Genomic DNA, 24565 nt, shown 5'->3' with positions numbered 1-24565 from the left:
CATCGAACACAATGTCGTCACGCAAATGAGAGAATCAGATCAACTAGCAAAAAAATAACTTCCATGAACTATTCAACAGAGCAAGTGGCAAATGCTTTAACTAAGCGTAACTGAAAGGTGAAGGGGGCAGACAAGAAGAACCAATGTTTGCCGCTGTGTAATTGGTACAAGTTCAGTCCAAATATATTGTTGACGCTCAAAAAAGTTGATGTGATATACCAACATGTGTTCCTGACTCCATGTAAAACTGATCCTACACCTCAGCTACTTTGCTTCCAATGCTAACTACAGTGGTAGAGAAGCATCCACGTTAAATAACACAACATCTGTGAAGCAAATCAACGTAACGTTCTATTTTCTCAAGAAAATCCGATTGACAACATCCAATGGCAACGCATAGGCAGGATCCATAGGCTTCACCCCAGGGTACTCCATCAATGAAAGCCCTGCTTGCAAGAATGGTTAACTGGTTACGCGCAGAGTTTACAATTCTAATTCATTCATGTGCCATATACAAGATCATTGCATATTTTGAAAATACCACAGTATGGAAAGAAAATAAACACCTGCAACTCCAAAGTATGTGTGATAGATATCTACTGCATTGTCTGGTCTATCTGAAATGCCACCATTCTCTTTGTCCTGACAATCAACACAAATGAGAAGATTTGGAACTGATGAGTCAAGGGACATATGTTATCGAAATAGCAGTGGTGAATAATAAACAGTTACCTGACAGTTTAGTATGAATTTTGTAAGCTTTTCCTTGTCAATCCAATGCACTCTATCAATCATTATCAAGCTTGATAACACCCACCAAGAGTAACAAACCTTGAGAATTTTAACAGTTCAATTAAACCCATAGTGGCAGGGTATAGTGAGGAATGCAAAACATACACCACATGATGATAAACAAAGTAAACCTCACATCAGCTAATTTCTCAGGTCGCCCATTAAGTCCGCCATCTTTACACTGGCGCTCACAAAGCCACCATCCAAGAAGATCTCTATCAATGTGATGCAGAGATCCGGTAATTGCAAGAGCTCCGACACAACAAAATACTGCATGCAAATGTATGTGTTCAGGTTACCTGAACCACTGTAAAAGAGATAGTTTGCAGAAAATACATGAGTTTGGAAACAATTACATCCAGTAAAGCTAATTTCAGGCAATGGCAGCTAAGATTAGGGTGATACTACAACAGGTCAATTAAATTGTCACCAATAACCAGAGGAAGTTGTAATGCTGTAGAAGAAGCTAGATTATATTTTAGAATTATAGTAATGTTCATTTGAAGATAGTCTACTGCATTACATAGCCAGTTCTCCCATTATTCTTCTTTGATAAAGCATCCTTTAGAAGCACATACTTTGCCCACTTATGATAAACTACAGGTGTACTTAAAAAACACAAATAACACAAAGCAGGGTTTCCAGTAAAAGTGAAAGTAAGACATACTTTGCCCAGCATGAGACTCCCCTCCTGGCATAGCTCCAAATCCACCATCCAAGTTCTTACAGCTAACAACGAAATCTACAGCCTTTTGCACATCAATTTTATGCAGACGGTGTAGTAATGATAAGGTACATAGGGCAATATACGAGAACCTACAGAAATAGAAATGTATTTAGTTTGAATTACTAGCTCACATGGATTTTTATGTTGGAAACACTAAATTGGGAACTCAAAATGATCATTTGAAGGTTCTTTACCTAGTGTCCACTTCACCCCAGATATCACCAGAAAATGATCCATCCTCATTTTGCAGTCCAGCGACATCTAACATGATGTGGCTAAGGAAAAGGAACTGGATTTCAAGTTCAGTCAGCTTAATAAACTAGGGTTGCAGGATTCACTTTTCTCAATAGGGCATTGGCAATCTCAACTTTACAAACATACTCCGACAGTGTGAACCCAATTCAAGATCTGGAAAAAGGATACAGTCAGCAACCTTGTCCACATCAAGGACATCGAGCCGATCGAAGAGGCAGAGGACCTGCACGGCGCTGAGCGTGTAGAGGACATGCGGATCGTGCCCGACGTTCCCTCCAAATCCACCTGCACCGCCACATACATCCCAAGGATAGCACGCATACAGATCAATTTCACAACCAACCACCGGGGGGATAAAATCGAGCGAGGATTGGCGAGGCGGGAGTACCAGATTCGGGGTGGTAGCAGGACATGATCCAGTCGACGACCTCGGCGGCGTCGACGGCGTGGAGCTTGTGGAGGAGGTCCAGCGTGGTGAGGCCCCAGTAGGCGCCGTTGAGGCGGATGTGCTCCATCACCAGCGACTCAAACGAATCCTTCTTCTGCGACGGGGGAAGCGCGGGCGTTGGAAGCGTTGGGGGGAGACGGGACGCGAGAGGGCGAGGCGGATTGGTGCGTTACCTTCTCCACGGTGACGATGTAGCGGACGTGCTGGTCCGCGGCGAGCTCCGCCTTCCCCGCCATGGCCGTGTCGCTCGGCTCGTGCTCCTGCTTCTTCTTCCCCTGAACGAGAGAGGTTCTGAACTGAACCCCACGACGGCTGGAAAAGTTACTATCCAATCCAGGGGCCAACATGCAAATATTAGGGTCTTTTGTGCAAAACTTCGGATCACGACGGGTTATTTGCAAATAGTAGGGTCTTTTTCAAAAAAATCGGATCGCGACTAGTACCGCGATCCAAAATAGGGTCTATTTGAAAATACCGGTGGGGCTTTTGGAAATAATCGGATCGCGATCCAAATCGTGGGGGCGTTCTGCAAATGCTCCGCCGGTGAGATGGCGCCCGGCGAGCTCGCCGGCGACCTCGGCTAGCACCACAGCAGCGGCGGCGCAGGAATCGGCAGAGCGAAGGAGCGCGCGGATCAGCGTCCCCAGCGTCGATCGCCTCTCCCGCCCGGGATACGGATCGGCGGCGGCGGTGGCGGCGGAGGAGGCGGCGTGAAGGTCGACGAGAGCTCAGAGCGAGTTCATCACCAGACTCTCGATGAGAGAGAGAGAGAGGCCTGACGCTGAATGGGCTGGCGTCGTGAGGCCCATGAGACGTCGTCCACAGAGCTGGGCCACTCGATCGTTCGGGCCGCGTCATCGCGTGTCGGGCGGGCCAGAGCCCAGAGGCCGGTGTCGGTCAGAAATCGCCCACGGGGGGAGGCAGAACGGGGCCGCGCGGACGTGTTAGCAGACCACTGGACGGCTCCGACCCCGTCGGCGGCGGCGGCAGCGATGTGCGGCGAAGCGCGCGCACGGCATCATGGTCAGATCAGTCTCGTTAACAAAAAGCGGCGACGGGGCAACGCTGCAAGCTTCTCTGCAGATCATGCGCTACGACACGAAAGGATTCGGGTCATGGTTTTCCATCTGCACCGTGGATCGATCATGAACACGCACGCCATCATGCAAGGCCCCGGCTTAATCTCTTGCCTGCAGAACACATTTTACATCTGCCTGCTGCTTCCTCACCGGTCACCACTACTCAACACGCAGCCATGCATCGTCCCCAACAACCCAAAGGAAGAGAAAAAATGAAATGCCATCTCTGTATACATTGTGGAACGCCTTCCCGTTCCCAAACCCCAAGCAGAGAAAGAAAGGGAAAAAAAAAACTAGTGGTAGAAGGCAACAGCTAGCGCGCGCAACGGACATCGCCAGAAGGGTCGTCGTCAGATTCGGAGGTGGGTGGTGATCAGAAGAAGCTGTAGGAGTTGTTGAACATGAGGCTGGTGGTGGCGTAGGCGCTGAGCAGCTCGTTGTGCGGCGACCACGGCTCGGCGCGGAGCCCCACCCGCCGGAGCGCCTTGAGGATCTTGCTCCGGTTCACGCACCCCGTCACCACCACCTTCTGGAGGCTCGCCTCCACCTCCACCCGCTCGATGCCTGCGCGCGCGCATCATTGCGTTGCGACCACCACAAGCAAAGAGAGATCCACGTCAGGGACAGGGAGAGAGCCATCGGAACCAAAGGAAACGAAAGGCCTGGGCTTTGGTAAAGAAACAAAGGATCGGATCTGATGATCTACAGTGAGTTTTTTTTTTTTTGAGATCTTGATGATCTACAGTGAGTGAAACAGACAGATGGATGATGGATCTTGGCTGGCTTGGATGGGCTTTGGCTTGCTTACCTTTCACTTTGGACAGGCATTTCCGTACCCGCTTCTCATGCAGCGCCACCATCTCCACTTTCAGCTCCGTGCTCTGCCAACGCCAGCAATCAGGAAATGAGCACAGGATTGCCATATGCATGCATGCAGTCATGGTCATGGCTACCTAGCTCAGATCATGCAAAGGAAAAGTATTTGTGTGTGTCATCATGATCATATCGTACTAATCCCCTATTTATCACTGTCTGAGGACTGAGGAGATGCACTTTCCGAAAGCTAGACCGTCTCCTTGCTGACAAAACATGATCACATAAGAACACAGGGGTGATTCTATCCAAGTGACCATCCATCATATACTCAATAGAGTAGACATTTCTCTATATTGTACGTTCTACATCAGGGCAGGATAAGGTAAAAACCGTTCCATTTTATTTCTTCTGCTTGAAATTGCAATTGATGAACATGTATAAGGTGATGAATGCAGAGGCTAGAGATGAATAATGCACCTTGCAAACTGTTACCTCAAACGTATTCATTTTTTGCAGGTCTGCATTTCGAACAAATTAACTAACCTCTAGGCTCTAGCTAATTAAGAACCTGGCTGCATTATCATCTCTACATGAACACCACTCGAATTAAACAAAAAGCACACATTTTATGAGGCCATGATGAATTCCACTGATGAGCTAGCAAATTAACCCATACCTCCATGGGAGAGAAACCGGCGCAAGCTACGGTTGATCGATGATCTTACACCGCCAGTCGCCGGCCAGCTTTCGAAACGGGGAAGAAGGGAATAAGATGAGAGCGGGGCAGACCTCTTATAGCGGCAACAGCAAGCAACCCACAAGAGGTGGTGTATAACAAAAAAAGCCCAAAAGAGCACCGGCAGGATGTGATGAAGGGAAAAGGTTAAAGACGGTGTGTTCGAGAGAAGAGATTCCTGCTGGTGTTGTAATCTAAGCTGATGGCGCCTATAACACACCTAGGGACCTCTACGACCCTACCCAGCTATACGGCACAGTGATCTCCTCAGCTTTCCCAAAGGCGACCCTAGGTCTACATGGAGAAGAGCGACCGGTGGTCTCACCGAGGCCTGGGTCTCTCTTGCTGATGATCGATCCGGTGGCCACTACTAGTTTACTTGCCCAGAGCTCCATTCTCAATGGTCCATGCAGCTGGCTCATGCATGGCACGAAAGGAGAGGTTGATTGACCCTGATCGATTGCGTCCAGCTTCTGCGAGATCCAACGCATGTGCCCCACCATTAGGACCATGGTTAAGAGAGGTTAGCGTGCTCGTGTGATCGGCTAGAGAGTGATTGGTTGCAGAGGATCCCTGGCCTTGCCGATGACATGGACGCCATTGACGAGTCCAAGCTCGCTTTGTGAGGTGTCGAGCGGATGGATGCATGGTGGGCATGGCAGAGGCATGGAATACAGTTTGGAATGTCTGGAGATCCGCAGGACGGAGTGAGTGACCTTAATGGTTACAAAAAGAGCAAAAGCGCAAAAGGTTAAAGCGAGCCATGAGGGAGGGCGAAGGAAGGAAAGCGGACGATGGAGAGACAGCAAAATGGACCCTGACGCAAGTTTGGTATTCTTGCCCCTGCCTCCACACGCATAGCAAATTAACAAGCATATGAATCTTCAAGAACACCGTGACGCAACTTATCATGCAGTCAAACTACTAGTTTACTTTCAGTTGACTCAAGAGAAAAAAAATAGACAGTATATGAAATGGTGATGTACTGAGCTGATGTATTTCATTTGCATCACAATGAAATGATCGCATGAAACACAATGGCACACTCTGGCATGCATCATTGACGAAATGCTAAGGGGAAAATTACCAAGAAATTAAGCAACATGTCACTACCTGATCGATTCCATTTGATTTTTTTTCATACCATTACTATCCTCCAAGTTAAACCCAGCTACAGACACCTCTCCAAAACCTTTATGCTGAGTCACTCAACATGCATACACATGGATCGCAACAGATTATACACTCGGAAAGGAAAGGAGCAACCCTGACCAACACTATAATGTCACTGTAACTAACTGCAATCACCTGGTGATGCCTCACTGCTCTGCTAATTCAGCTACCGGTAGCACCTACTCTGCTCATGACCCATGCATCTTTTCAAGATTGCACAGATTATTCAGCTAATACTTGGGGAAGAGATCCTTGACATGGACGGTGAAGAAGTCACAGCCGGCGGCGGCGACGGCGGCTGTGGCGGGGTATCTAGCACAGCAGCCCTCCAGGTGGCAGTTGCCGTCGACCTTGCGGAGGTAGCCGAGGTCGGAGCAGCTGATGCCCGGGATGACGTGGTGGCCGAGATCTCCGATGGCGCCGTGGTGGCTGCACATCTCGAAGGTGAGGTCGTCCAGGGTGCCCTCACGGTACACGATGAGCCCGTCCTCCTCCGGGGTGAAGTTCCGCATAGGGCGGAACACCTTGTCGAACGCCCGGTCATGTGGGTTGGTCACCGGCATCAGCCTGGGGAAGAAGAAGAAGAGATGCTCAGTGCACGAACAGGCATGAGCCAAGATTTTTTTCAGACGATCCGAATCACAGTGCAAGAAAGAAAAAGGAAAAAGGAAAACAAATGAGAGGTCGGTGACCATCCTAACTGGGCTTGGCCCAACTGTTAAGTGTATTCGGGCTTAAGCTTCCATTCTCCCTCCACGGGAATTGGGCTAGTATGGGCCTGACGAGAAGCCCAATATAAGAACCTCGCTAGCTGCTAAATGGCGGCACGTGCATTGCAACATCACATCAAACCAAACAATTACCTTGCTCAAAAGAAACAAACCAAACAATTACTTTTACAGTACATAGTAGTAGATGTGAGAGCAGAAGGAGGAGTACACAGATAACATCGGTTTCACGCACTTACCATATACTGTAGGAGAGGATGAACCAGTTTTATGTTTACTAACAGTGGTGGATAAATATAGCGAAGTTTAGAGAGTTGTAGTGATTGCAGCCACATCATCAGTACCAAGAGATAATCACACCTGATCAATGCTCAGACAACGAAATGGTTATCTGAACTTTCCAGATGATTTCACCAACTGCACAGTGCTTTAGAAGTTAGAACTCACACGGCCACAGTTTGTTTCTACTTGCATGGATGCAGATTTTTATCATGGTTTTGAGCAAGCGGCACAATGCAAGCAACAGACCGATTCAATAAAACACATGACAGCAACATTTCAGTGTTCATGCACTATCCGTCCTTCGATGATAACAAGGCTTCGGATGCCCAGCGAGTTCGACGTGACAAACCAAACTCTGATCAGGCTCACGAAATGTAAAACTTCCCCCGACGAAAACAAATCCCCACGCCATGCCTAGTCAATTTTGCAAACGCAAACACGCCTTTAATCACCAACAAGCTAACCAAAAGCCAAACTGAACTTGATTAGCGCCATCCCAATCAGTTGACAAATGAAAAATTAAACTAATAGCTAGCCATTTCCGCATTTCGCCCGATCAGGTGTAAAACCAGTAAACCCCCCTCAGAGGTTGCACAAGACGGCTCTGAGTCCCCGCGGTCTGAAATTCGGAACGCGGGAATTTCACTGAATTCCTAGTGCCAACACTCACAACCAGCAGCACAATTCCTGCAGAATTCAAACAACCAAATGCCATAACAATCACCAGAGACAACGATCGAGCCACAGCCACACAACGGGCGATTTCGAATTGGCGGTGTGCGCGAGCAAGCGAGCGGGCGCGCGTACGTGCAACAGCTACGGGCTGACCGCTCGCAACAAACCCGAGCCTATCCGAACAGAACAGGAAGCCAACAAAATCATGGGGAGGGACAGAGGCGCGAGTCAAACCCAGGGGCGGCAACTAAAAAGGGCCCTCGCACGCGGCGGCCGGGGCGGCGTTCGCGTGGCGCGATGCAACCGACGAGCCAGGAACGGAACGGGACGGGACGGGGGCGCACCTGACATGGAAGAGGTTGGAGACGCGGTCGGCGCCGAGGCAGGCCTCGACGGCGCCGAGGAAGGCCTCGTAGGTCTTGAGGTGCAGGCCGTCGACGCGCGGGTACGGCAGGCGCGGGCGCGGGCCGGGGTCCGCGCGCCGGCGCCGCCGCGCCGCCGCCACCGCGTCGGCATTGCACCCGAGGTAGGCGTACTCCCGCCACGCCACCCCGCCGCCGGCGGGGGGGCACTCCGCCTCCTGCTGCCCGTTGGTGGGCGCCGGCGCCGGCGGTGCCGGCACGAAGCCGGCCAAGGCAAGGATGGGCTCCAGCTCGTCGTGGGTCAGGATGGGCCGGAACGTGGCCGTGTGCCACAGCGACAGCTTCTTGGCCACCTCCTCGATGGACATCCGCAGCTCCCGCCCCCTGCCGCCCCCGGCTCCGGCGCCGGCGCCGGCCGGCTGCGCCATGGCCGCCGGTGCGGGGTTTTCCTCGGGGTTTATGGGCGGGTGGCCCCGGTGGGGGAAGGAGAGGGACAGGGAGACGACTCCCTCAGCGTTGTTTATGCGCGACGCAGAGATTGTTTTCTAGAGAGAGAGAGAGAGAGTCGCAAGCTTTAAAAGGGAGGAGGGGTGGAGCCGTGGAGGAGATGGAGAGAGAGAGAAGCGGTGATGGATGCATAGCATAGGGATTCTCTCTGCGTGGCAATATTTTAGCAGTATTGTTTGCAGGGCTCGGGGCCGGGATAAACGCTTCCCGTACCGGCACGCCGAGCAAATGCTCTGCCGGCCGTGTCTCTGACAGGTGGGGCCGGTCTGTGCTGGGATGAATGCCTACGATATCTGCCTGGATTTGGCCCACCGGACGCGAGCTGTAACAGGGGGATCAACTGTGTCCCGCCGGCCCGGCCATGGTCAACTAGAAACGCAGGAGGTTATCAGTGGAAGAGAAACGGAAGCTGGGGCATACTATACGTGTTAGCTCTCAATGCTTATCATCTTAATCTTAGAACACGTTGAGTGTCGATGTTTATCAAGTAAAGACTCGTGTTTGGAGACACACCGGCATCTTAAAGTACGGTAGATCTTCTAAAGTTGTTGTCATTTTACCAAACAATGACTCATGTGAAACAACATTAATTTGATCTTATGGCAGATGCTAAGTTACTAAGTTGGTGATTGTACTCTCAATGCCACATCCTAGAATGTGTTATATCTTTCTAGAGTTGTTAGTGTTTATCAAACAAGTGCTCGTGTTTCAAACGGTACATATGTCTAACTTATCAAATTGACACCTTGTCATCTCAATACCACATCATAGAATACGTTAGATCTTTTAAAGCTACTGGTGTTTATCGAATAAGGGCTCACATGTAAGTTAAGTTGATTTATGGTGGCTACTTTTGTGGTACACGTGAAATGTGCACCATTGGATCATGTTTCTTCCTGGTCATCGTGCAATCGAGAAGCTTGCCTTGAGACGCTGAATGCTAGGAAAGGTTCATTAAGCCTACTGTCAGTGAGCGATGCACAACAACATGACGCGAAAGTGCGAAACCGTGTGTGCGTCTAGCCACAGGCGTGTTCCCAGGGCGGCCATTCGGTGGGGATGGAACGCAGGCACGGAGGCAGCAGCAGGCCGGCCGGCACGCACACCCACAGGCCACAGCCAGCCGCAGGCAGGCAGGTCACTGGAGCCGGATCAGTTTCGCGGCTTGTTTACTGGCCGCAAAGGCTGGCCGCCAATGATCTCCCTGGCCTGCGCGCCGCTCTAGCGTGCCGTGGGCTGTTGCGGCCACTGTGCTGACGCCTCTCACAACCGCGTCTCGTCGGCAGTTTCCAATTCGGCGCCCGTCCGCGTGTCGTGCGTTCTGGTGGCGCCCGGTGCGCGCGCCGCGGCTTGACGGGCAGGCCTGCACCTGCAGGCCCCCGCCGCCCGGCGCCCGCGGTCCGCGGCCTTGCCGGGAGAAGGGCAGGAGATGCGGAAAACTGACCCGGAAAAACCGCGAGAGGAACGGCAGGAGGGAGGGCGGTCAGGACGCCGGTGGCTAGCGCCGCCCCCCGCTACTGAGACCCCCGAACTCATGAGCAACCGAGTTTACTGAGTGTGTGTATATATATATATATACATATATGATCTAAGCAACCAGGATAATCTTGAGTTGTTGCTAGGATTCCCTCTTAAGTTTCGCCTGGACCTTGAAATCTCAAGATCGGCCCTGTCCACCGGCTCGATTGGTGTACGTGTTTTATGAATGGAAGTCGCAATTGGTAACCCATTGTGGGATTGAGTGACAACCAAAGGTATCATATAAGGCAAACCCAAAAGGCCTATCTTCTAAGTAGTGTTTCATTTTTCTCTAAGCCATGAACCAAACGTGTTTAGAGTTAAATCAGACTCGGAATTCGGTATAAATTGTCATTATCTTTGGTCTCGATAAAATGAAAAACGCTAAAGGCGTGTCATAGAAGATCTATCAACCCAAAACAAACGAAAAATCTAAATCGGGAGGACTCTCAATTTTAGTTTAACGCAAGAAAACCCTCCTAATTTGTAACGTAGGAGGAAGGGAAGGGATATCAAAGTCAGAAAAAGGAAAGATAACAGATCGAATCAAAGGAAGTAACAAACTGAGATACCTCTAACTCCAGCATCATCCTCTTCGTCTCCGTCAAGTACCTCTTTATTCGGTGACAAATCCAACTCTGACGAGCTCGGGTTCGAGTTTCAGGTTGGGGGAGCGGATATGTGGCTACGGGATCTAGAGGGAAGGTCGGGGGAGGTTGGCAGATCCACGATGGTGGGGGTGTGGGCAGGATGACAAAAGAGGCGTTGCGTGCCGCGATGGTGGAGGAGGTCGGGGAGGGTTGGCGGCAGGAAGGATCATTAGAATGATTAGCGAAGGGTGGGGATTGAGGTGTGGTGGTGGTGAGGCGTCGGCGGCAATGGAGGTGGTTGCAAGGGGGAGGGGTTGCGTGGTGGGGCCGCAAGTGTTGAGGGTGGCACGGGAGATGGGTGGGTGGCAGGCGGATGCGGTGGGCAATAGGGATGTTCAATGGATGGAGGAAGACAGTGACAATCAAACATATAAGGTTGGTGTGCGGTCGTAGGGGGATAAAATGTCGAGGGAGAGAGCGAGTCAGGGTTGGGGGAGGTAGGGGAGGGGGCTGAACCTGGACGGATCGAGTGCTTTCATTGTAGCGCTATATCGTGAGTGCTCTCTGTGTAACTACATCCTTAAATAAAATGCTCTAGACTATAAAGTGTCACAAAAGATACATGCGGACGAGGCAGCTGGCTTACCATATCCTCCTCATATCCCAACCCTCAAACTACTAGAACTATGTGCAACTATCGCTCATCTACTCCCATGAAGTAGTTCCCACAACCTTCCGTCTATTCTTCCTTCCACCACACACATCAAGCGCCACAACTACTCACAATAAAGGTAAGTGCAGGCGTCAAGCGATTCTCTTACAATGCCACCATCAATCTGAGTACAAATAATAGAATTACAAGTTTCTTCGCACAAAATCATAGTTGATAGGTTAGTGTTTCATGGGTATCCTATGTCTTTTCAGATATATCTTATTTGTTTCTTTCACACTTCTTTCTACTCTTATAACCTTCTCCTCTTCCAAACCTGCAAATCCATGCAATGCTGGTTAGCTTGCCACTAATCAGCCTTTGCCCTCTTATTTTTACGCTTAGAGCATGGTTAGTAAGCTTGGCTTATAGCCAAGCCATGTCATCTACAAACAAGTCATATAGACTAACCACAATAATTAGTCTCATCACACATTGCAATATTAACTTTTTAAATTATGTGAGGTCCACTCATCCGGTGAGTGCTGGCAGCCTCCGGCCATGGTTGCCTCCTGGTTCGTCGTGTGTGGGGCCTCCAGACCCCGTGCGGAGGCGACGAGCTTGGCTGCAGGAGGTTGGGGGTGCGTACTAGGCGCTTGGTGCGTTGGGAACTATGAGACGGTCGACGAACCTAGCGACCAGTTCACTCTCTATCCCGTTTTTTCTCTCTCCCACGTCAAATTTTGCTGATGTAACCAAGTGGTGTGGACTTATTGTACTTGCTCTTATGGTGCCATGCCTATCGTCCATTATCATACTTATATCTCTTAGTTTGATGCACCCTGTGTCCCTTAAATGATCCTACTAGTGGTGATATCCTCGTGTCTGCTAGACTATCTGTGGCCAGTGGCATACAAGTTATGAACGGGAGGAGGTTACAACGATAAATAGGTGCAAACTTGAATGGGTATAATTTATACTTCCTCCATCTATGTTTATAAGGCATAGTATAACTTGGCACGATCTTCGAAATAACACTTTGACCATTCATTTTTCTTATATTATATTATTTATGTTATAAATTTATAATCATTGTAGAGTATATTTGATGATTATAAAAATAAAAAATAATAATCAACTTATTGATAAAAATTTCAAAATTTGAATCTTGAGAGGTCCGTGAGCCTTGCAAATAAAAACGGTAAAAAAATCACGCACGATTACGAATCTTGACTACGATTTTAAAATTATTGATAAAGATTACGATTAGAAAAACAACTGTGCCACGTCACTTCACTCTCACCCTGCCGTTCCCAACCGGCCACGGCCAGCCGTCGCCACTCGCCGCCACCAACTCCGAGTCCAAACCCACCACTCCACCAGCCACCACAATCCACGGCCCCGTCTCATCGCCATGGGAACCAAGAATCTTTCACGGAAACATCCCGCTTCCATGGCGACGGCATCCGCCACTCTGCTCCTTTCCCTCGCCCTCCTCGCCTCCGCCGCCGCCTCCTCGCCGTCGTCGGACGCGGATGCGATCTCCCGGTTCCAGGAGTACCTCCGCATCGATACGGCGCAGCCGGCGCCGGACTACGCCGCGGCCGTGGCCTTCCTCCGGGGCCAGGCTTCCGAGGCCGGGCTCGAGGCGCGCACGCTGGAGCTCGTCGCCGGGAAGCCCCTGCTGCTACTGCGGTGGCCCGGGCGGCGGTCGTCGCTCCCCTCGATACTCCTCAACTCCCACACCGACGTCGTGCCGTCGGAGCCGCACAAGTGGGACCACCCGCCCTTCTCCGCCGCCCTCGACGAGGCATCCGGTCGCATCTACGCCCGAGGCTCCCAGGTGAGATGTACGGAGTACTTCCTTACTGGCAAGGTTGCTTAAAGCTGCGATTTTTGCTTGTTTAGTATGAGCTTTATACATGTGGCGTGCATCAAGCATCATGAATCATATATAACTGGTACTAGGAGTTATTGGTGCTGTCTTGTTTCCGAATGTCCAATTTTTAGCTACTGATCCACAAGTTGGCTTGATGCCTCAATTCGTAGTTATGTCTGGGATTTGGATATTTACTCGGGAGAGTAATCTACCTTGAGCAGGAAGGTGATCTTTATATTTGGATTTGTTCACTATGCTTTATTTTGTGGCTAGGATTGCTTATAGGTGCTTTACTGTAGCTGTGCCAAATGATAGAATGCTAGAAAAGTTTAGTTTAGTACTAACTGTATAGTAATCTGCAAGACTCCATTTCAATTAAAGTGTGAAATTGTACATATTTTACAATTTTTTCACTACACTTATCTTTTTCGCCTGAAAAGTCACTCTTAGGCTGTATATTCATGCTGCTCGAACAACTCTTCCTGAAGTGTCGATCTCCCCTTACTAAAATGCTAATTTATTATCTTGGCCTGTTTGCTAAAATCACTTGATTATTTTAGCTGTATGTCAAAGCTCCCTTAGGATATGTTCTCACATAATGCTTTTCATGAAATTGTTGAAAACTCCAAAGCTCTAAAAATCCACTAGTTTTACATGTTTATTGCATCTAATATATTCTTGGACTTCTCTATGTTTCATGCAGGACATGAAGTGCGTAGGGATGCAGTACCTTGAAGCCATCCGACGTTTGCGTTCTGCAGGTTTTGTTCCGGATCGAAACATCTATATAATATTTGTTCCTGATGAGGAGATTGGTGGGCATGAGGGTGTTGAGCTGTTTGTTTCATCTAAGGAGTTCAAAGAAATGAATGTGGGGTTGGTCCTTGATGAGGGGCTTGCATCTCCTGGGGAAGAGTATCGTGTGTTCTATGCAGAGCGTAGCCCTTGGTGGCTTACTATAAAAGCAAAGGGTGCACCAGGGCATGGTGCAAAATTATATGATGGTAGTGCAATGGAGAATTTGATGAAGAGTGTGGAGGTTATTAGGAGATTCAGGACATCGCAGTTTGATTTAGTGAAGTCTGGAGAGAAGGCTGAAGGAGATGTCGTGTCGGTGAATTTTGCATACCTGAAGGCTGGCACACCTACACCGACGGTTAGTTGATTTATTTTTCATGTTACATATGTGCTGAGCTGCAATTTTAGTCTTTCAAGAATTTTAAGTGATCTTTACTAGGTCTCGTTAAATTATATTGCAAGCTTGATCACCTTCTCATGAGTTATTAATGCAATGGTCTTGTTCCTTATTATCCTATGATATTATTGAAAATTAGAGGAAGCATTGATCTGTTATTTGGTATTAACTAGAATCGAAATATCTTTGATTAGGGATTCATATCATTACTTAATATCTATTCTTAACTTCAATCTATAGGAACCAATAAATGAACATGAATTATAGGTTGATGTTGTTCTTTAATACACTCTCAAACACAATAATGCTTTTCTAGAATCTGATGCATTTATAGAGTTTCCATTCTTTTTTATCCATTGAATTCTTACTTGTATAAATCATATATCTTGCATGAATTGGGATTAGTTCATCTTCCAATTAAACCAGGTCAACTTGCTAATGTGTCCAACTAAATCAGTTTATCATCCACACTTTTTTCAGGGTTTCGTCATGAATCTCCAACCATCTGAAGCAGAGGTAGGTCTTGACATCCGAATCCCACCTAGTGCCCATGTGGAAGCACTGGAGAGGCGCCTTGTTGAAGAATGGGCACCATCTTCACGCAACTTGACCTTTGAGGTATGATGTTCATGGTGGTTCAACTGATGGCATATATACACTACAAACATGTTAACTAGGTACTTATTGTGTGGGGACAGATCCGAACCAAAAGAAACCATATTTACTTTCACATCCCTTTTGGACACTTCTGATTTTGAGTTAACTTTTTGTTGAATCTATGGACAACAAAAGGCACGGAATTGAGGCAACAAGTCTTCTTTAGAATAATTGAAGAATCGGTGAAAATGTCCCTGCTGTTCTTTTTTTGTATTAAAGTTTGTTGAACCTCTACATACTGGCTTTCAATATTTCTTTTCGTACTTTTCTTGATAAAGTTAGTTCATCTAGATAATATGCTTCTACTTTCCAATGTATACACACTCTTTTTGCCACTCTATTGGATTTGTATTTCTCAACAGGGCTCACTTTTCAGAACTCTTTGTTTTGTTAATGGGCCGAGGTAATTGTATGAGATATTCAATTTTAATTATTGTTTTTGTTTGTGCTTCTGTTAGAGGTGCTATACTTTTGACTGAGTTTATTGAAGATAGACTTATGGATATATGATCTAGCACACAAATATTTGAGTTTTAAATGGTTTGTATAGTACCTATTCTGTTCCTGTCAAATGTTGGCAAAGATAATATTACATTGCATATTGATGTCCAACACAAACGTGCAGTTCTATATTCTGTGAGTAATTATAATTCTGTATGATCCATATGCATGACCTTGGTGATGTGAAATTCAGAAAGTTTCCAATCATGTATCTTCTGGGTATCTGTTCTGCAGTTTAAACAGAAGATGTCTGTCCTGGACAACTTTGGTAAGCCAGCCATCACACCTGCTGACAGCACAAACCCCTGGTGGTTGTTGCTTGAAGAAGCTGTGAAGAGTGCTGGTGGCAAACTTGGTAAGCCAGAGATATTCCCAGCCTCTACTGATGCCCGCTACTTCCGACAGATTGGGTTACCAGCATTCGGTTTTTCACCTATGGCGAACACACCAATATTGCTTCATGACCATAATGAGGTTTGTATCATTGATTTTAATTCGATAAATTAATCCCATTAAGGTATATTCTTTGTAAATGCTATATCTACCAAGTTTGTTAAATCTGTATTTTCGTATCATGTAGTTTTTGCGCAAAGATGAGTACCTCAAAGGAATTGGGATATACGAGTCCATCATCAGGGCACTGGCCACCCACAAAGATGGCGGTAAAGACAATGACAGGGCAGAGCTATGAGGAAAACCTTGACCTTGCCTCATCTTGTCGCGATTCTTGCTGCCCAACTGGAGCACTGAAATCATGAATCCAGCACACTAAAAAGCAGCTGCTTATGTTTCTGCTCCTGCGGCGAAATGATAGAACTGCAAACACCATCCTTGTATATTTGCAATAAGCGTACTTAGAATAATTGGCATGACATTGCAGCTCCTCTGCGCAATTCAGGGCTGACCCTATTGCTACTTGATGCTTCAGTCTTAACTGTTGTATCAGACTTACATTCATTGCATCAGTAATGCAGTACATGCTGCCACGTGCTTCATTGCTATGTGCCTTTGTGCATTTCATATGCTGGCGTCCCAATAGCTGATCACAAATCTACTAAATGTTTGTAGCTGATGTGCGGAGTGCAATATCACGGTTGACATGTGTTGCACACAAATTTCGTAAGAATTCAAATACAATCTATTTGAGATGCAATTCACAGGCTATTGGAATAACCAAACACAAAATTTGCAGAAATTCTTCTACTTGAGATTGAGTTTTGAAGCATAATTTGTGGTTATTCAAACAAGAAAATTTTCTCCAACTGTCTCCTGCAGAATTCCTACGGTTCAGCTTCAGCCCTTCAGGTGGGCAGTGGGCTTTATAGCCTAACCGCCTCGACTCGCCTCACCTGCGTTCTGCTGTCTGCATCTGATGAACTCCCTGTTCAAACGCCTCCTTCGCAACCGCCTTGCCGGCACTCGCCGGAGCAGCCGCCGCCTCCACACACAACCGCACTCGCACCCGCACCCTCTCCTCGCCACATTCTCCCGCCTCTGTGTCGAGGGGCCCTTCGCCACCGCGCTCGCACTGCTCCCTGACCTCGCCTCGGTGGGGCTCCGCGCGGACCCCGTCTCCCTCACCCGCCTCGTCAAGCTCTGCGTGCGCCACGGGATGGCAAGCGACGGCCGGCTCATCCACCGCCACGTCGCCGCCTATGGAGCGCTGCCGCACGGTGGCGGCGGCGGCCTCTTCGTCTCCAACTCGCTCGTGTCGATGTACGCCAAGTTCGGCCTGCTCGACGACGCGCTCATGCTGTTCGACGGGATGCCGGAGAGGAACGTCGTCACCTGGACGACGGTCGTGGCGGCGCTGGCCAACGCCGACGGGAGGAAGGAGGAGGCGCTGAGATTCCTGGTAGCCATGCGGAGGGACGGGGTCGCTCCCAACGCCTACACATTCTCTAGTGTCCTCGGCGCGTGTGGCACGCCGGGAGTGCTCGCGGCCATGCACGCTAGCACTGTTAAAGTTGGGCTGGATTCGGACGTGTTCGTGCGGAGCTCATTGATCGACGCGTACATGAAGCTTGGGGATTTGGATGGCGGGCGCGGTGTCTTCGATGAGATGGTGACTGGGGATTTGGTCGTGTGGAATTCAATCATCGCAGGGTTCGCACAGAGCGGAGATGGTGCTGGGGCGATAGAGCTGTTTGTGAGGATGAAGGATGCTGGATTCTCGGCAAATCAGGGCACCTTGACGAGTGTCCTAAGGGCGTGCACTGGGATGGTCATGCTTGAAGTGGGGAGGCAGGTGCATGCTCATGTGATCAAGTATCAGAAGGATTTGATTCTGCACAATGCGCTTCTCGACATGTACTGCAAGTGCGGGAGTTTGCAGGATGCGGGTGCCTTGTTCCGCAGGATGCCGCAGAGGGATGTAATCTCATGGAGCACCATGATCTCTGGTTTGGCGCAGAATGGGAGAAGCACCGAGGCGTTGAGGGTTTTCGACTTGATGAAATCTGAAGGGGTGGCACCAAACCGCATAACGTTGGTTGGAGTTCTCTTTGCCTGCAGTCATGCTGGTCTAGTGGAAGATGGTTGGTACTACTTTAAGTCTATGGAGAAGCTCTTTGGCATTCGACCTGAGAGAGAACACCACAACTGCATGGTCGATCTCCTTGGTCGAGCAGGGAAGCTTGATGAGGCCGTGGAATTCATCCATGAGATGAGCCTTGATGCAGACTCGGTCATTTGGAGGACTCTCCTAGGCGCTTGCAGGATGCATAAAAATGCCAATCTTGCAGCATATGCAGCCAGAGAAATACTTAAACTGGAGCCTGATGACCAAGGTGCTCGTGTATTGTTGTCAAACACATATGCAGATCTGCAGCAGTGGACGGATGCTGAGAAGCCATGGAAAGCGATGAGAGACCGAGGTATGAAGAAAGAACCAGGGCGAAGCTGGATTGAGCTGGAAAAACAGGTCCATGTGTTCATTGCTGGTGACTTATCACACCCAATCTCGGATTCCATAGTTCAGGAGCTGAACCGGTTGATCGGGAGGATCAGCGCACTGGGTTATGTTCCACAGACAGAATTTGTGCTGCAGGATCTCGCAATCGAGCAGAAGGAAGATCTGCTGAAATATCACAGTGAGAAGCTGGCGATAGCATTTGGAACTATGCATGCTATGGAAGGGAAACCTATCAGAATCATGAAGAACCTGAGGATCTGCGGTGACTGCCATGCGTTTGCAAAGCTCGTCTCCAAGAGCGAAGGCAAGGTGATCATCATCAGAGACCCTGTTCGGTTCCACCATTTCCAGGATGGAACTTGCTCCTGTGGTGACTACTGGTAGCCAGGTATATGGTGTTCCTAATCCTAATTGGCCTCACTTTATGAGGTTAGTGGTTACTGGCGACAACTACAGCTATGCAAGCGTTCTTTGATCCTTGTGAAAGTGGATGCAGGAATGTCACTCTTTGTTCACTGTTGGCCAGAATTGTCTAGATTTTCTGTTTATTGAAAGATGAGTATCAAAAGAATGTTTCTGGTCAAAAAGAGCAAAGGTAAAGGAGATTAAACAAAAAGTAAAAAAAAAAATGAAGCTAAAGATAGCAAACAGAAGTCATGGCCCATGAAAGGGCCCACTGGGCCACCCTTCTACCTGGTCCACCACATCATCTACGCAGCATCGCAACAGGCGCCGCAAACGCCCCGAAAACAAACGACGCAAAGGTTTCCGCCGGTTTCCGCCGTCCTCGGTCCTCCACACCGAGCCCCAGCAGCCACGGCGCGTGGAGGCTGCCCGTGACACGGCGCCGGTATCAAGAGCGCAGAGGAGGAGCGGGGCGGTGTCCTTTGCCGGTGGTTGTGGTGTTCGTGGGGCGCGGCGGCGGCGAGATGTCGGTGCGGATAAAGGCGGTGGTGGACAAGTTCGTGAAGGAGCTCAAGGAGGCGCTGGACGCGGACATCCAGGACCGCATCATGAAGGAGCGGGAGATGCAGAGCTACATCGCGGAGCGCGAGCGCGAGGTCGCCGAGCGGGAGGCCGCGTGGAAGGCTGAGCTCTCCCGCCGCGAGGTACCGAGTCCCAACCCCCCTTCACTCCTGCTCCATCCCCATTCTCTGCTCATCCCCATCATCTCGTCTTGGGCTCATGGCCAGCATCTTTTACTGTGCCATCTGTTTTGTGATCACGAACACGGAAGATATTGATGCTGAAACCGCTTCGATTTGTTACTTGAGATTTATGAGCCGTAAATTGATGATCTGATCGTCAGTGCATTTTTCAATGATTGTTGGAAAAGGATTGAGATGGGTAGATACACCGAACGTGCATCTGCACTGCACAGTTTCTTGATGAGTTGAGTCAATACCCTTCAGTTTCCTCTGATGCTGAACAAGTACATTGTAAGAGATTATTCCTTGCCTTTCACTGTAGCGGTCATGAAGGCAGCCAGGGGAATAAAGCTTGTCTCTTTCTGTTCCGTGGAGAACATGGAAACCATAGTAAGGTGATAGGTCATGTGAAGATAGGAATATAAATATAAAAGATGCCTGGGAAGCACAAGCCCTGCGCATCAAGTAGTCGCAACTCATATAACTGACTTGGAGAGAACGTCATATTAAATATCCATTGACTTGTTAAGGAGGACAGCTCATTGTTTTCTCTCCAATGTATAGTAGTAGCTTTTACATGCAAACCTACTGACGTCTACTTTGTATTATGTGACAGTGCAAGTGCTGTACCGTGCTATGGTGGGCTGGTAAACCATACAGGGGTGATAGGCCAGGTGTAGTTAGAGAGATTCTTCTAAGGAAAAGAATGAATTGGGTGTATATTAACACTATTGACTTACAGTTTATAAGAATACATATTATGAGCACAGATCAAGGTAACATAATTACATTATTTTTATAAAAAAAGATGCATTAAACATGGTTCTGGTTACAATATACTGAGGGACAAGGGGAAAATTGACCCCCTAGAGTCTAACTGCTGTTTCTCAACCCATGAACAATATGAATATGTAGCTTTTTTCCATAATTTCCTAGGATTCGATTGAGGCAATAGGAAAATTTGACTGCAAGACTCACCCATTGAGCATAGATGGAAGTCAGCCTTAGTGATCTGATGGTCAATGATACCAATGGAAAGGGATGCCACAGAAGAGTGATGAGAGCGGGATCTTCCCCCAAGAGTCTGCATCATCTGAAGGTTTGGCCCTCCATGATGGCTCTTTGCCACCTGGGGCTGTAGGTTGTCCTAACGGTTGGGCTGTTCGGCCATTAATGGGACTGAAAAATACACTAGACGGGAAAGTGACCTGTATTATGAGATAGTGGAAACAACTCCCACATGGATAGCAGTAGGAGTGGGCCTGAACTTGGAAGAGGTTCTTCCGTTTCTTGGATAGATTGGATTGGCGGATGGGTTTTAAATCCATAGAGATGAATGTTTGGGCCCTACTAGGGAATAGGGATACACCAATCTTGGTCTGGGTAGAGAGTCCCTACACCCATAGTGATGTGATGATGCTCTGTTTCCAGCATATAAGGTTGTTGCTGCGTAGTGCGTGCTGCAATCTTGGAAACCTCAGTGCTAAAGGAGCTACTTTTCAATTTTCATCAGCTCAGGCTATATAATTCTGCTGTACCTTTTAGGTTGACGTCCTGCATCTTGGTGGCCAGATCATTATCAATGGAGGCACCTTTCTGGTGTGGCCACAATGAAACCCCTCCCATCATGTACCCTGATTGCAAGCATCATATGCTGTCAAATTCTGGTCAACAAACTACATTAGGATACAAATAGGATAAGCAGCAACCAAATGAGCAAGATGGGTGTCATAATCGTCAACAGATCACATTTATATCTGGAAGATGAATATAATCTATTGAAGTCATGATGACAGTGAGTTACTCCTATCATGCAAAGAACAGATAGCAACACTCATGATGAAAGCATCGCAATCGACACTGAGTTGTTTGATCACACAGTGGAGCTCTTTATCCTAGACTTTAGTCAAATTGCTCGCTTCTTCGACACAACAATATCTTACCTAAATTTATCTTTTAGGTAAAGTGAAGACTAAGAAATAAAGCAAATTTTTTGAGAGAGAAATAAAGCAATTGATCCAAGTAGTGGGTTGTCAAGTAAACATTTTATCTATTGTATTGTATGTCATGGTAGTCTCATAGGTGAGCTGAAGGATCCTCTGAGTTCCAACATCCAACTTTTCACTGCCTTCAAGATTTCTTTGCAGCTCACAATGGTTTGCGCTTTACACAACCTTCAGGACCTGTAATTTGACACGCTGCGCCTTTGTTTTGGGCAGGCTGAAATCGTGCGGCAAGAAGCAAGGCTGAAGATCGAGAGGGAGAACCTGGAGAAAGAGAAGAGCGTCCTCATGGGAACGGCCTCGAACCAGGACAACCAAGATGGAGCCCTGGAGATCACAGTCAGCGGCGAGAAGTACAGGTGCCTCCGGTTCTCCAAGGCAAAGAAATGAGAGCCGAGCTGAGCTAGGACGACACTACTGAACTAGTCACTACTGATAGTACTACGCTCGCTGGAACCAATTTGAAGCCGTAGCATCTTATTTACAAACTGGAACTGTACGAGAAATTCGGAGATGTCCCTGAACGAGTAACGGGAAGGAATCCCTCTCGTCTGGGATGGCCTGGTTGGTTGGTACCAGCCGGTACTCAGTTCTCACTGCATCCCTCCTGTTCCTAATTGATAGGATCATTGAACCAAAGGCAACCTGAACATGATGCGGTCCAGTGCAGGCCAAATCAAGCGTCCTGGGTCACTGTAGCACGAATCTCTGAATTAATAACCCTCTCTTTTTCACCCTTAAGCTGAGTGCCAACTTTGATCCCGTCTTGAAGATAAAATCCTGTACCTGTACTGTAGTGGTCTTTATCTTTCTTGTCTCTGCACATGCCTCCTCCAGATTGGATGTGAAAACGGACTGAACTTTCATCTTTGGCGCTGTAGTTTTTTCCAGGACGGGGCGTTGCGATCGGGACGGGAATGGCTACTGTAGTTTACGATTACGAGCTCCCTCCCTGCCCCTGACAACGACCGTTACCTGAAAAGCCACAGCCGTGTGTTATTCAAGCGTGTGATGTGCTCGCCTCAACCATCCGGCTGGCCCTACCCAATCCGTTGGCCCCCGATCCACCGCAGGAATCACCAATCAGCAGTAACAATATTCGTCGGACTGTCATGCGAAAAGCATCCGGACGCGACGCGACGGCCACGTGTCCTCAGATCCGTCGGGCTGCTGCAGTGCAGTGCTGCGTCCTCCGTCGAACGGAACGCCTGTGGCGATCAGAATCAGAGAATGGAGACGAACGGAACGGAACGGAACAGCGCAGCGAAGGGATCTCCCTGCCTGCGGTTGGACGCCATGTGACGCCTGACGCGCGCACCCAGCCACAGCTAGGATTGGCCGAGTGGGCCCTGACGCTCAGCTGGGCCCATGCGTAAGCGGCGGAACCCCGGGAACCTTCGGTGACACCAGCTGACCAGCAAGTGGTCTGCATCATTCGTTCCAAGCCCCAGCCAGGCCAGCGAACCCACCTGCTCGTGCAGCCCCACTCCGCCGACGTGCTGGACAGCGGTGGCGGTGGCCCATGCGCGGCTGCCGCCGTCGCCGGCAAGCTCGCGCCCGCGCCCACGGGGACAGGGAGGAGGCGTTCGGAAGCGAGCCGTTGCGGACTTGCGGTGTTGCGTTTGCGTGCAGCGGCGGTTCGAGGCGGCTTCCGCGCGCACGTGGCCCGGCCGCCCCTCCCGATGCGGTGCGAGCTCATCCGCCGCTCATCATTCGCCTTTGCCAGAACAGGAGAGTGGGGAGAGATGCCTCCCTCTAGTGGTGGATCATGATAGGGTCATCAATGATTGTTTATTATTGAAGTGGAAATTACCCCCAGAAGTTACTATTACAGTGGGGAAAAAAGCTTCATATGGAATTGGCAAGGTTAAAAAACCTTGGTTTCCGTCGAGCTTCTATGCTGCCAGGAAGAATGTGAGGTTACCGAGAGATTCCCTCGCGACCTGGGAGGAGGCGTCACTAATCACTCCTCCACTTTTTATTACCTTGATAGTTAACCACTGGCTAGTGAAGCGAACTCGCATCAAGGTGGTATTGGTATCTTGTCTTGTCCCTTGGACGAAGTTTTAAACAACGTGGGAATGATCACTCTGTAATGGCATCCGAAACCTTAGATAGAGATGCCACCAAATCCACAGGGCTACCCTATCCATCCCATCATCATCATCCAGAACAAAATCTTTTTCACTTTCGTTCACCCATTATTCCTTGCGAAGAAAACAAGATTCACTCACCCCGACCCCCGAATGGAGGAGCTGAGGCGATCGGCATCCCAAGGCGGTAGCCGATAGGACACCCTGTCACTCTCCCTCTCATCCGCTGGCTCAGCTCGCTCCATTTCTACGTGACTCGAGCCCTGCCAACCCGAGCTGTACCAATTCATTTCCCATTTCCCCATCCCAAGAACCGCCCCCCAGAAACCAGGGGCAGGCGCGCACCAAGAACCACCCACGGCCACTGCACATTGCCCGAACCTCGGTGAGCGCGAGGAGAGAGACAGAGAGGGGCAGAGCCCAATTCCCCAATCTCGCCACCCACCGGAACCGGCAATTCGTTGTGTTCCTCGCGCGCGCGAGTGGTAATTCTTCATCCTCTGGTTCGTCCGTTCCAGATTTCCGTCTGGGAGCCGTCCACCTCGCGGTCTTGGATCGGGCCACCGGCGCCGCGGAAAAAGCTGTCTCCTTTTTTCGCGGTCGGGCGCCGAGCTTTTGATCCGGCGTCGCACACCTGTGCTGTGGTGGTTCTGGTTCTTATCCGGAACCGGAAGGCATCCGAGGAGGGTGGCCGCGGGCCACGAGCGGCACGTGACGAGCGGTTGGCGATGGCGACGATGGGGGCGAGAAAGCGCAGCGGCGAGGGCCGGCCGCCGTGGCGTACATAAAGGAGGAGCCGGGGATCCCGTGGCGCGAGAGGGAGGGAGTGAGAGAGTGG

The 24565-nt window shown here is 49.2% G+C and overlaps 6 protein-coding genes across 6 annotated transcripts; 3 read left to right on the top strand and 3 right to left on the bottom strand.

Moving 5' to 3' along the window:
* Positions 1 to 69: 69 nt before the first annotated feature.
* Positions 70 to 2539, bottom strand: LOC101785975 (geranylgeranyl transferase type-2 subunit beta 1). The gene is made up of 9 exons (XM_004973829.4): positions 2396 to 2539; positions 2163 to 2316; positions 1943 to 2059; positions 1714 to 1780; positions 1460 to 1608; positions 929 to 1062; positions 733 to 831; positions 567 to 642; positions 70 to 446 (listed from the first exon to the last, which is right to left on the bottom strand). Exons 1-9 carry the CDS (start codon positions 2456 to 2458, stop codon positions 352 to 354), a joined length of 954 nt encoding a protein of 317 aa, XP_004973886.1. The 5' UTR covers positions 2459 to 2539; the 3' UTR covers positions 70 to 351.
* Positions 2540 to 3363: 824 nt separating this feature from the next.
* LOC101785573 (heavy metal-associated isoprenylated plant protein 44) lies at positions 3364 to 4948 on the bottom strand. Its single transcript, XM_004973828.3, has 3 exons — positions 4794 to 4948; positions 4110 to 4182; positions 3364 to 3865 (listed from the first exon to the last, which is right to left on the bottom strand). Exons 1-3 carry the CDS (start codon positions 4797 to 4799, stop codon positions 3675 to 3677), a joined length of 270 nt encoding a protein of 89 aa, XP_004973885.1. The 5' UTR covers positions 4800 to 4948; the 3' UTR covers positions 3364 to 3674.
* A 997-nt stretch (positions 4949 to 5945) lies between these two features.
* On the bottom strand, positions 5946 to 8592 carry LOC101777094. Its single transcript, XM_004974786.3, has 2 exons — positions 8056 to 8592; positions 5946 to 6593 (listed from the first exon to the last, which is right to left on the bottom strand). Exons 1-2 carry the CDS (start codon positions 8499 to 8501, stop codon positions 6257 to 6259), a joined length of 783 nt encoding a protein of 260 aa, XP_004974843.1. The 5' UTR covers positions 8502 to 8592; the 3' UTR covers positions 5946 to 6256.
* Positions 8593 to 12671: 4079 nt separating this feature from the next.
* LOC101785165 (aminoacylase-1) lies at positions 12672 to 16581 on the top strand. Its single transcript, XM_004973827.3, has 5 exons — positions 12672 to 13180; positions 13920 to 14372; positions 14892 to 15029; positions 15804 to 16043; positions 16150 to 16581. Exons 1-5 carry the CDS (start codon positions 12752 to 12754, stop codon positions 16258 to 16260), a joined length of 1371 nt encoding a protein of 456 aa, XP_004973884.1. The 5' UTR covers positions 12672 to 12751; the 3' UTR covers positions 16261 to 16581.
* Positions 16582 to 16791: 210 nt separating this feature from the next.
* Positions 16792 to 19054, top strand: LOC101776674 (pentatricopeptide repeat-containing protein At2g03880, mitochondrial). The gene has a single exon (XM_004974785.3). The coding sequence runs from the start codon at positions 16942 to 16944 to the stop codon at positions 18865 to 18867; it is 1926 nt and encodes a 641-aa protein (XP_004974842.3). The 5' UTR covers positions 16792 to 16941; the 3' UTR covers positions 18868 to 19054.
* A 358-nt stretch (positions 19055 to 19412) lies between these two features.
* LOC101784770 lies at positions 19413 to 22375 on the top strand. Its single transcript, XM_004973826.3, has 2 exons — positions 19413 to 19592; positions 21851 to 22375. Exons 1-2 carry the CDS (start codon positions 19413 to 19415, stop codon positions 22022 to 22024), a joined length of 354 nt encoding a protein of 117 aa, XP_004973883.2. The 3' UTR covers positions 22025 to 22375.
* The last annotated feature ends 2190 nt before the right edge of the window (positions 22376 to 24565 follow it).

This window comes from Setaria italica, chromosome VI (genome assembly GCF_000263155.2).
Source record: "Setaria italica strain Yugu1 chromosome VI, Setaria_italica_v2.0, whole genome shotgun sequence".
NCBI classification, from domain to species: domain Eukaryota; kingdom Viridiplantae; phylum Streptophyta; class Magnoliopsida; order Poales; family Poaceae; genus Setaria; species Setaria italica.
Note: the sequence above shows the minus strand (reverse complement) of the source record. Positions and strands in the feature narration are given on the sequence as shown.

Excerpts from the sequence above, each read along its gene's own strand:
- LOC101785975 (XM_004973829.4), bottom strand. The coding sequence starts at position 2,458 with ATGGCGGGGAAGGCGGAGCTCGCCGCGGACCAGCACGTCCGCTACATC. Across the intron at positions 1,781-1,942 it reads TGTGGACAAGGTTGCTGACT|ATGTCGCTGGACTGCAAAAT; the intron begins GTATCCTTTTTC and ends ACATCATGTTAG. Across the intron at positions 832-928 it reads GACCTGAGAAATTAGCTGAT|GTTTGTTACTCTTGGTGGGT; the intron begins GTGAGGTTTACT and ends AAAATTCTCAAG.
- LOC101785573 (XM_004973828.3), bottom strand. Across the intron at positions 3,866-4,109 it reads ATGCCTGTCCAAAGTGAAAG|GCATCGAGCGGGTGGAGGTG; the intron begins GTAAGCAAGCCA and ends GCGCGCGCGCAG.
- LOC101777094 (XM_004974786.3), bottom strand. The coding sequence starts at position 8,501 with ATGGCGCAGCCGGCCGGCGCCGGCGCCGGAGCCGGGGGCGGCAGGGGG. Across the intron at positions 6,594-8,055 it reads TCCAACCTCTTCCATGTCAG|GCTGATGCCGGTGACCAACC; the intron begins GTGCGCCCCCGT and ends CTTCTTCCCCAG.
- LOC101785165 (XM_004973827.3), top strand. The coding sequence starts at position 12,752 with ATGGGAACCAAGAATCTTTCACGGAAACATCCCGCTTCCATGGCGACG. Across the intron at positions 14,373-14,891 it reads CTGGCACACCTACACCGACG|GGTTTCGTCATGAATCTCCA; the intron begins GTTAGTTGATTT and ends CACTTTTTTCAG. Across the intron at positions 16,044-16,149 it reads TGCTTCATGACCATAATGAG|TTTTTGCGCAAAGATGAGTA; the intron begins GTTTGTATCATT and ends CGTATCATGTAG.
- LOC101776674 (XM_004974785.3), top strand. The coding sequence starts at position 16,942 with ATGAACTCCCTGTTCAAACGCCTCCTTCGCAACCGCCTTGCCGGCACT.
- LOC101784770 (XM_004973826.3), top strand. The coding sequence starts at position 19,413 with ATGTCGGTGCGGATAAAGGCGGTGGTGGACAAGTTCGTGAAGGAGCTC. Across the intron at positions 19,593-21,850 it reads CTGAGCTCTCCCGCCGCGAG|GCTGAAATCGTGCGGCAAGA; the intron begins GTACCGAGTCCC and ends TGTTTTGGGCAG.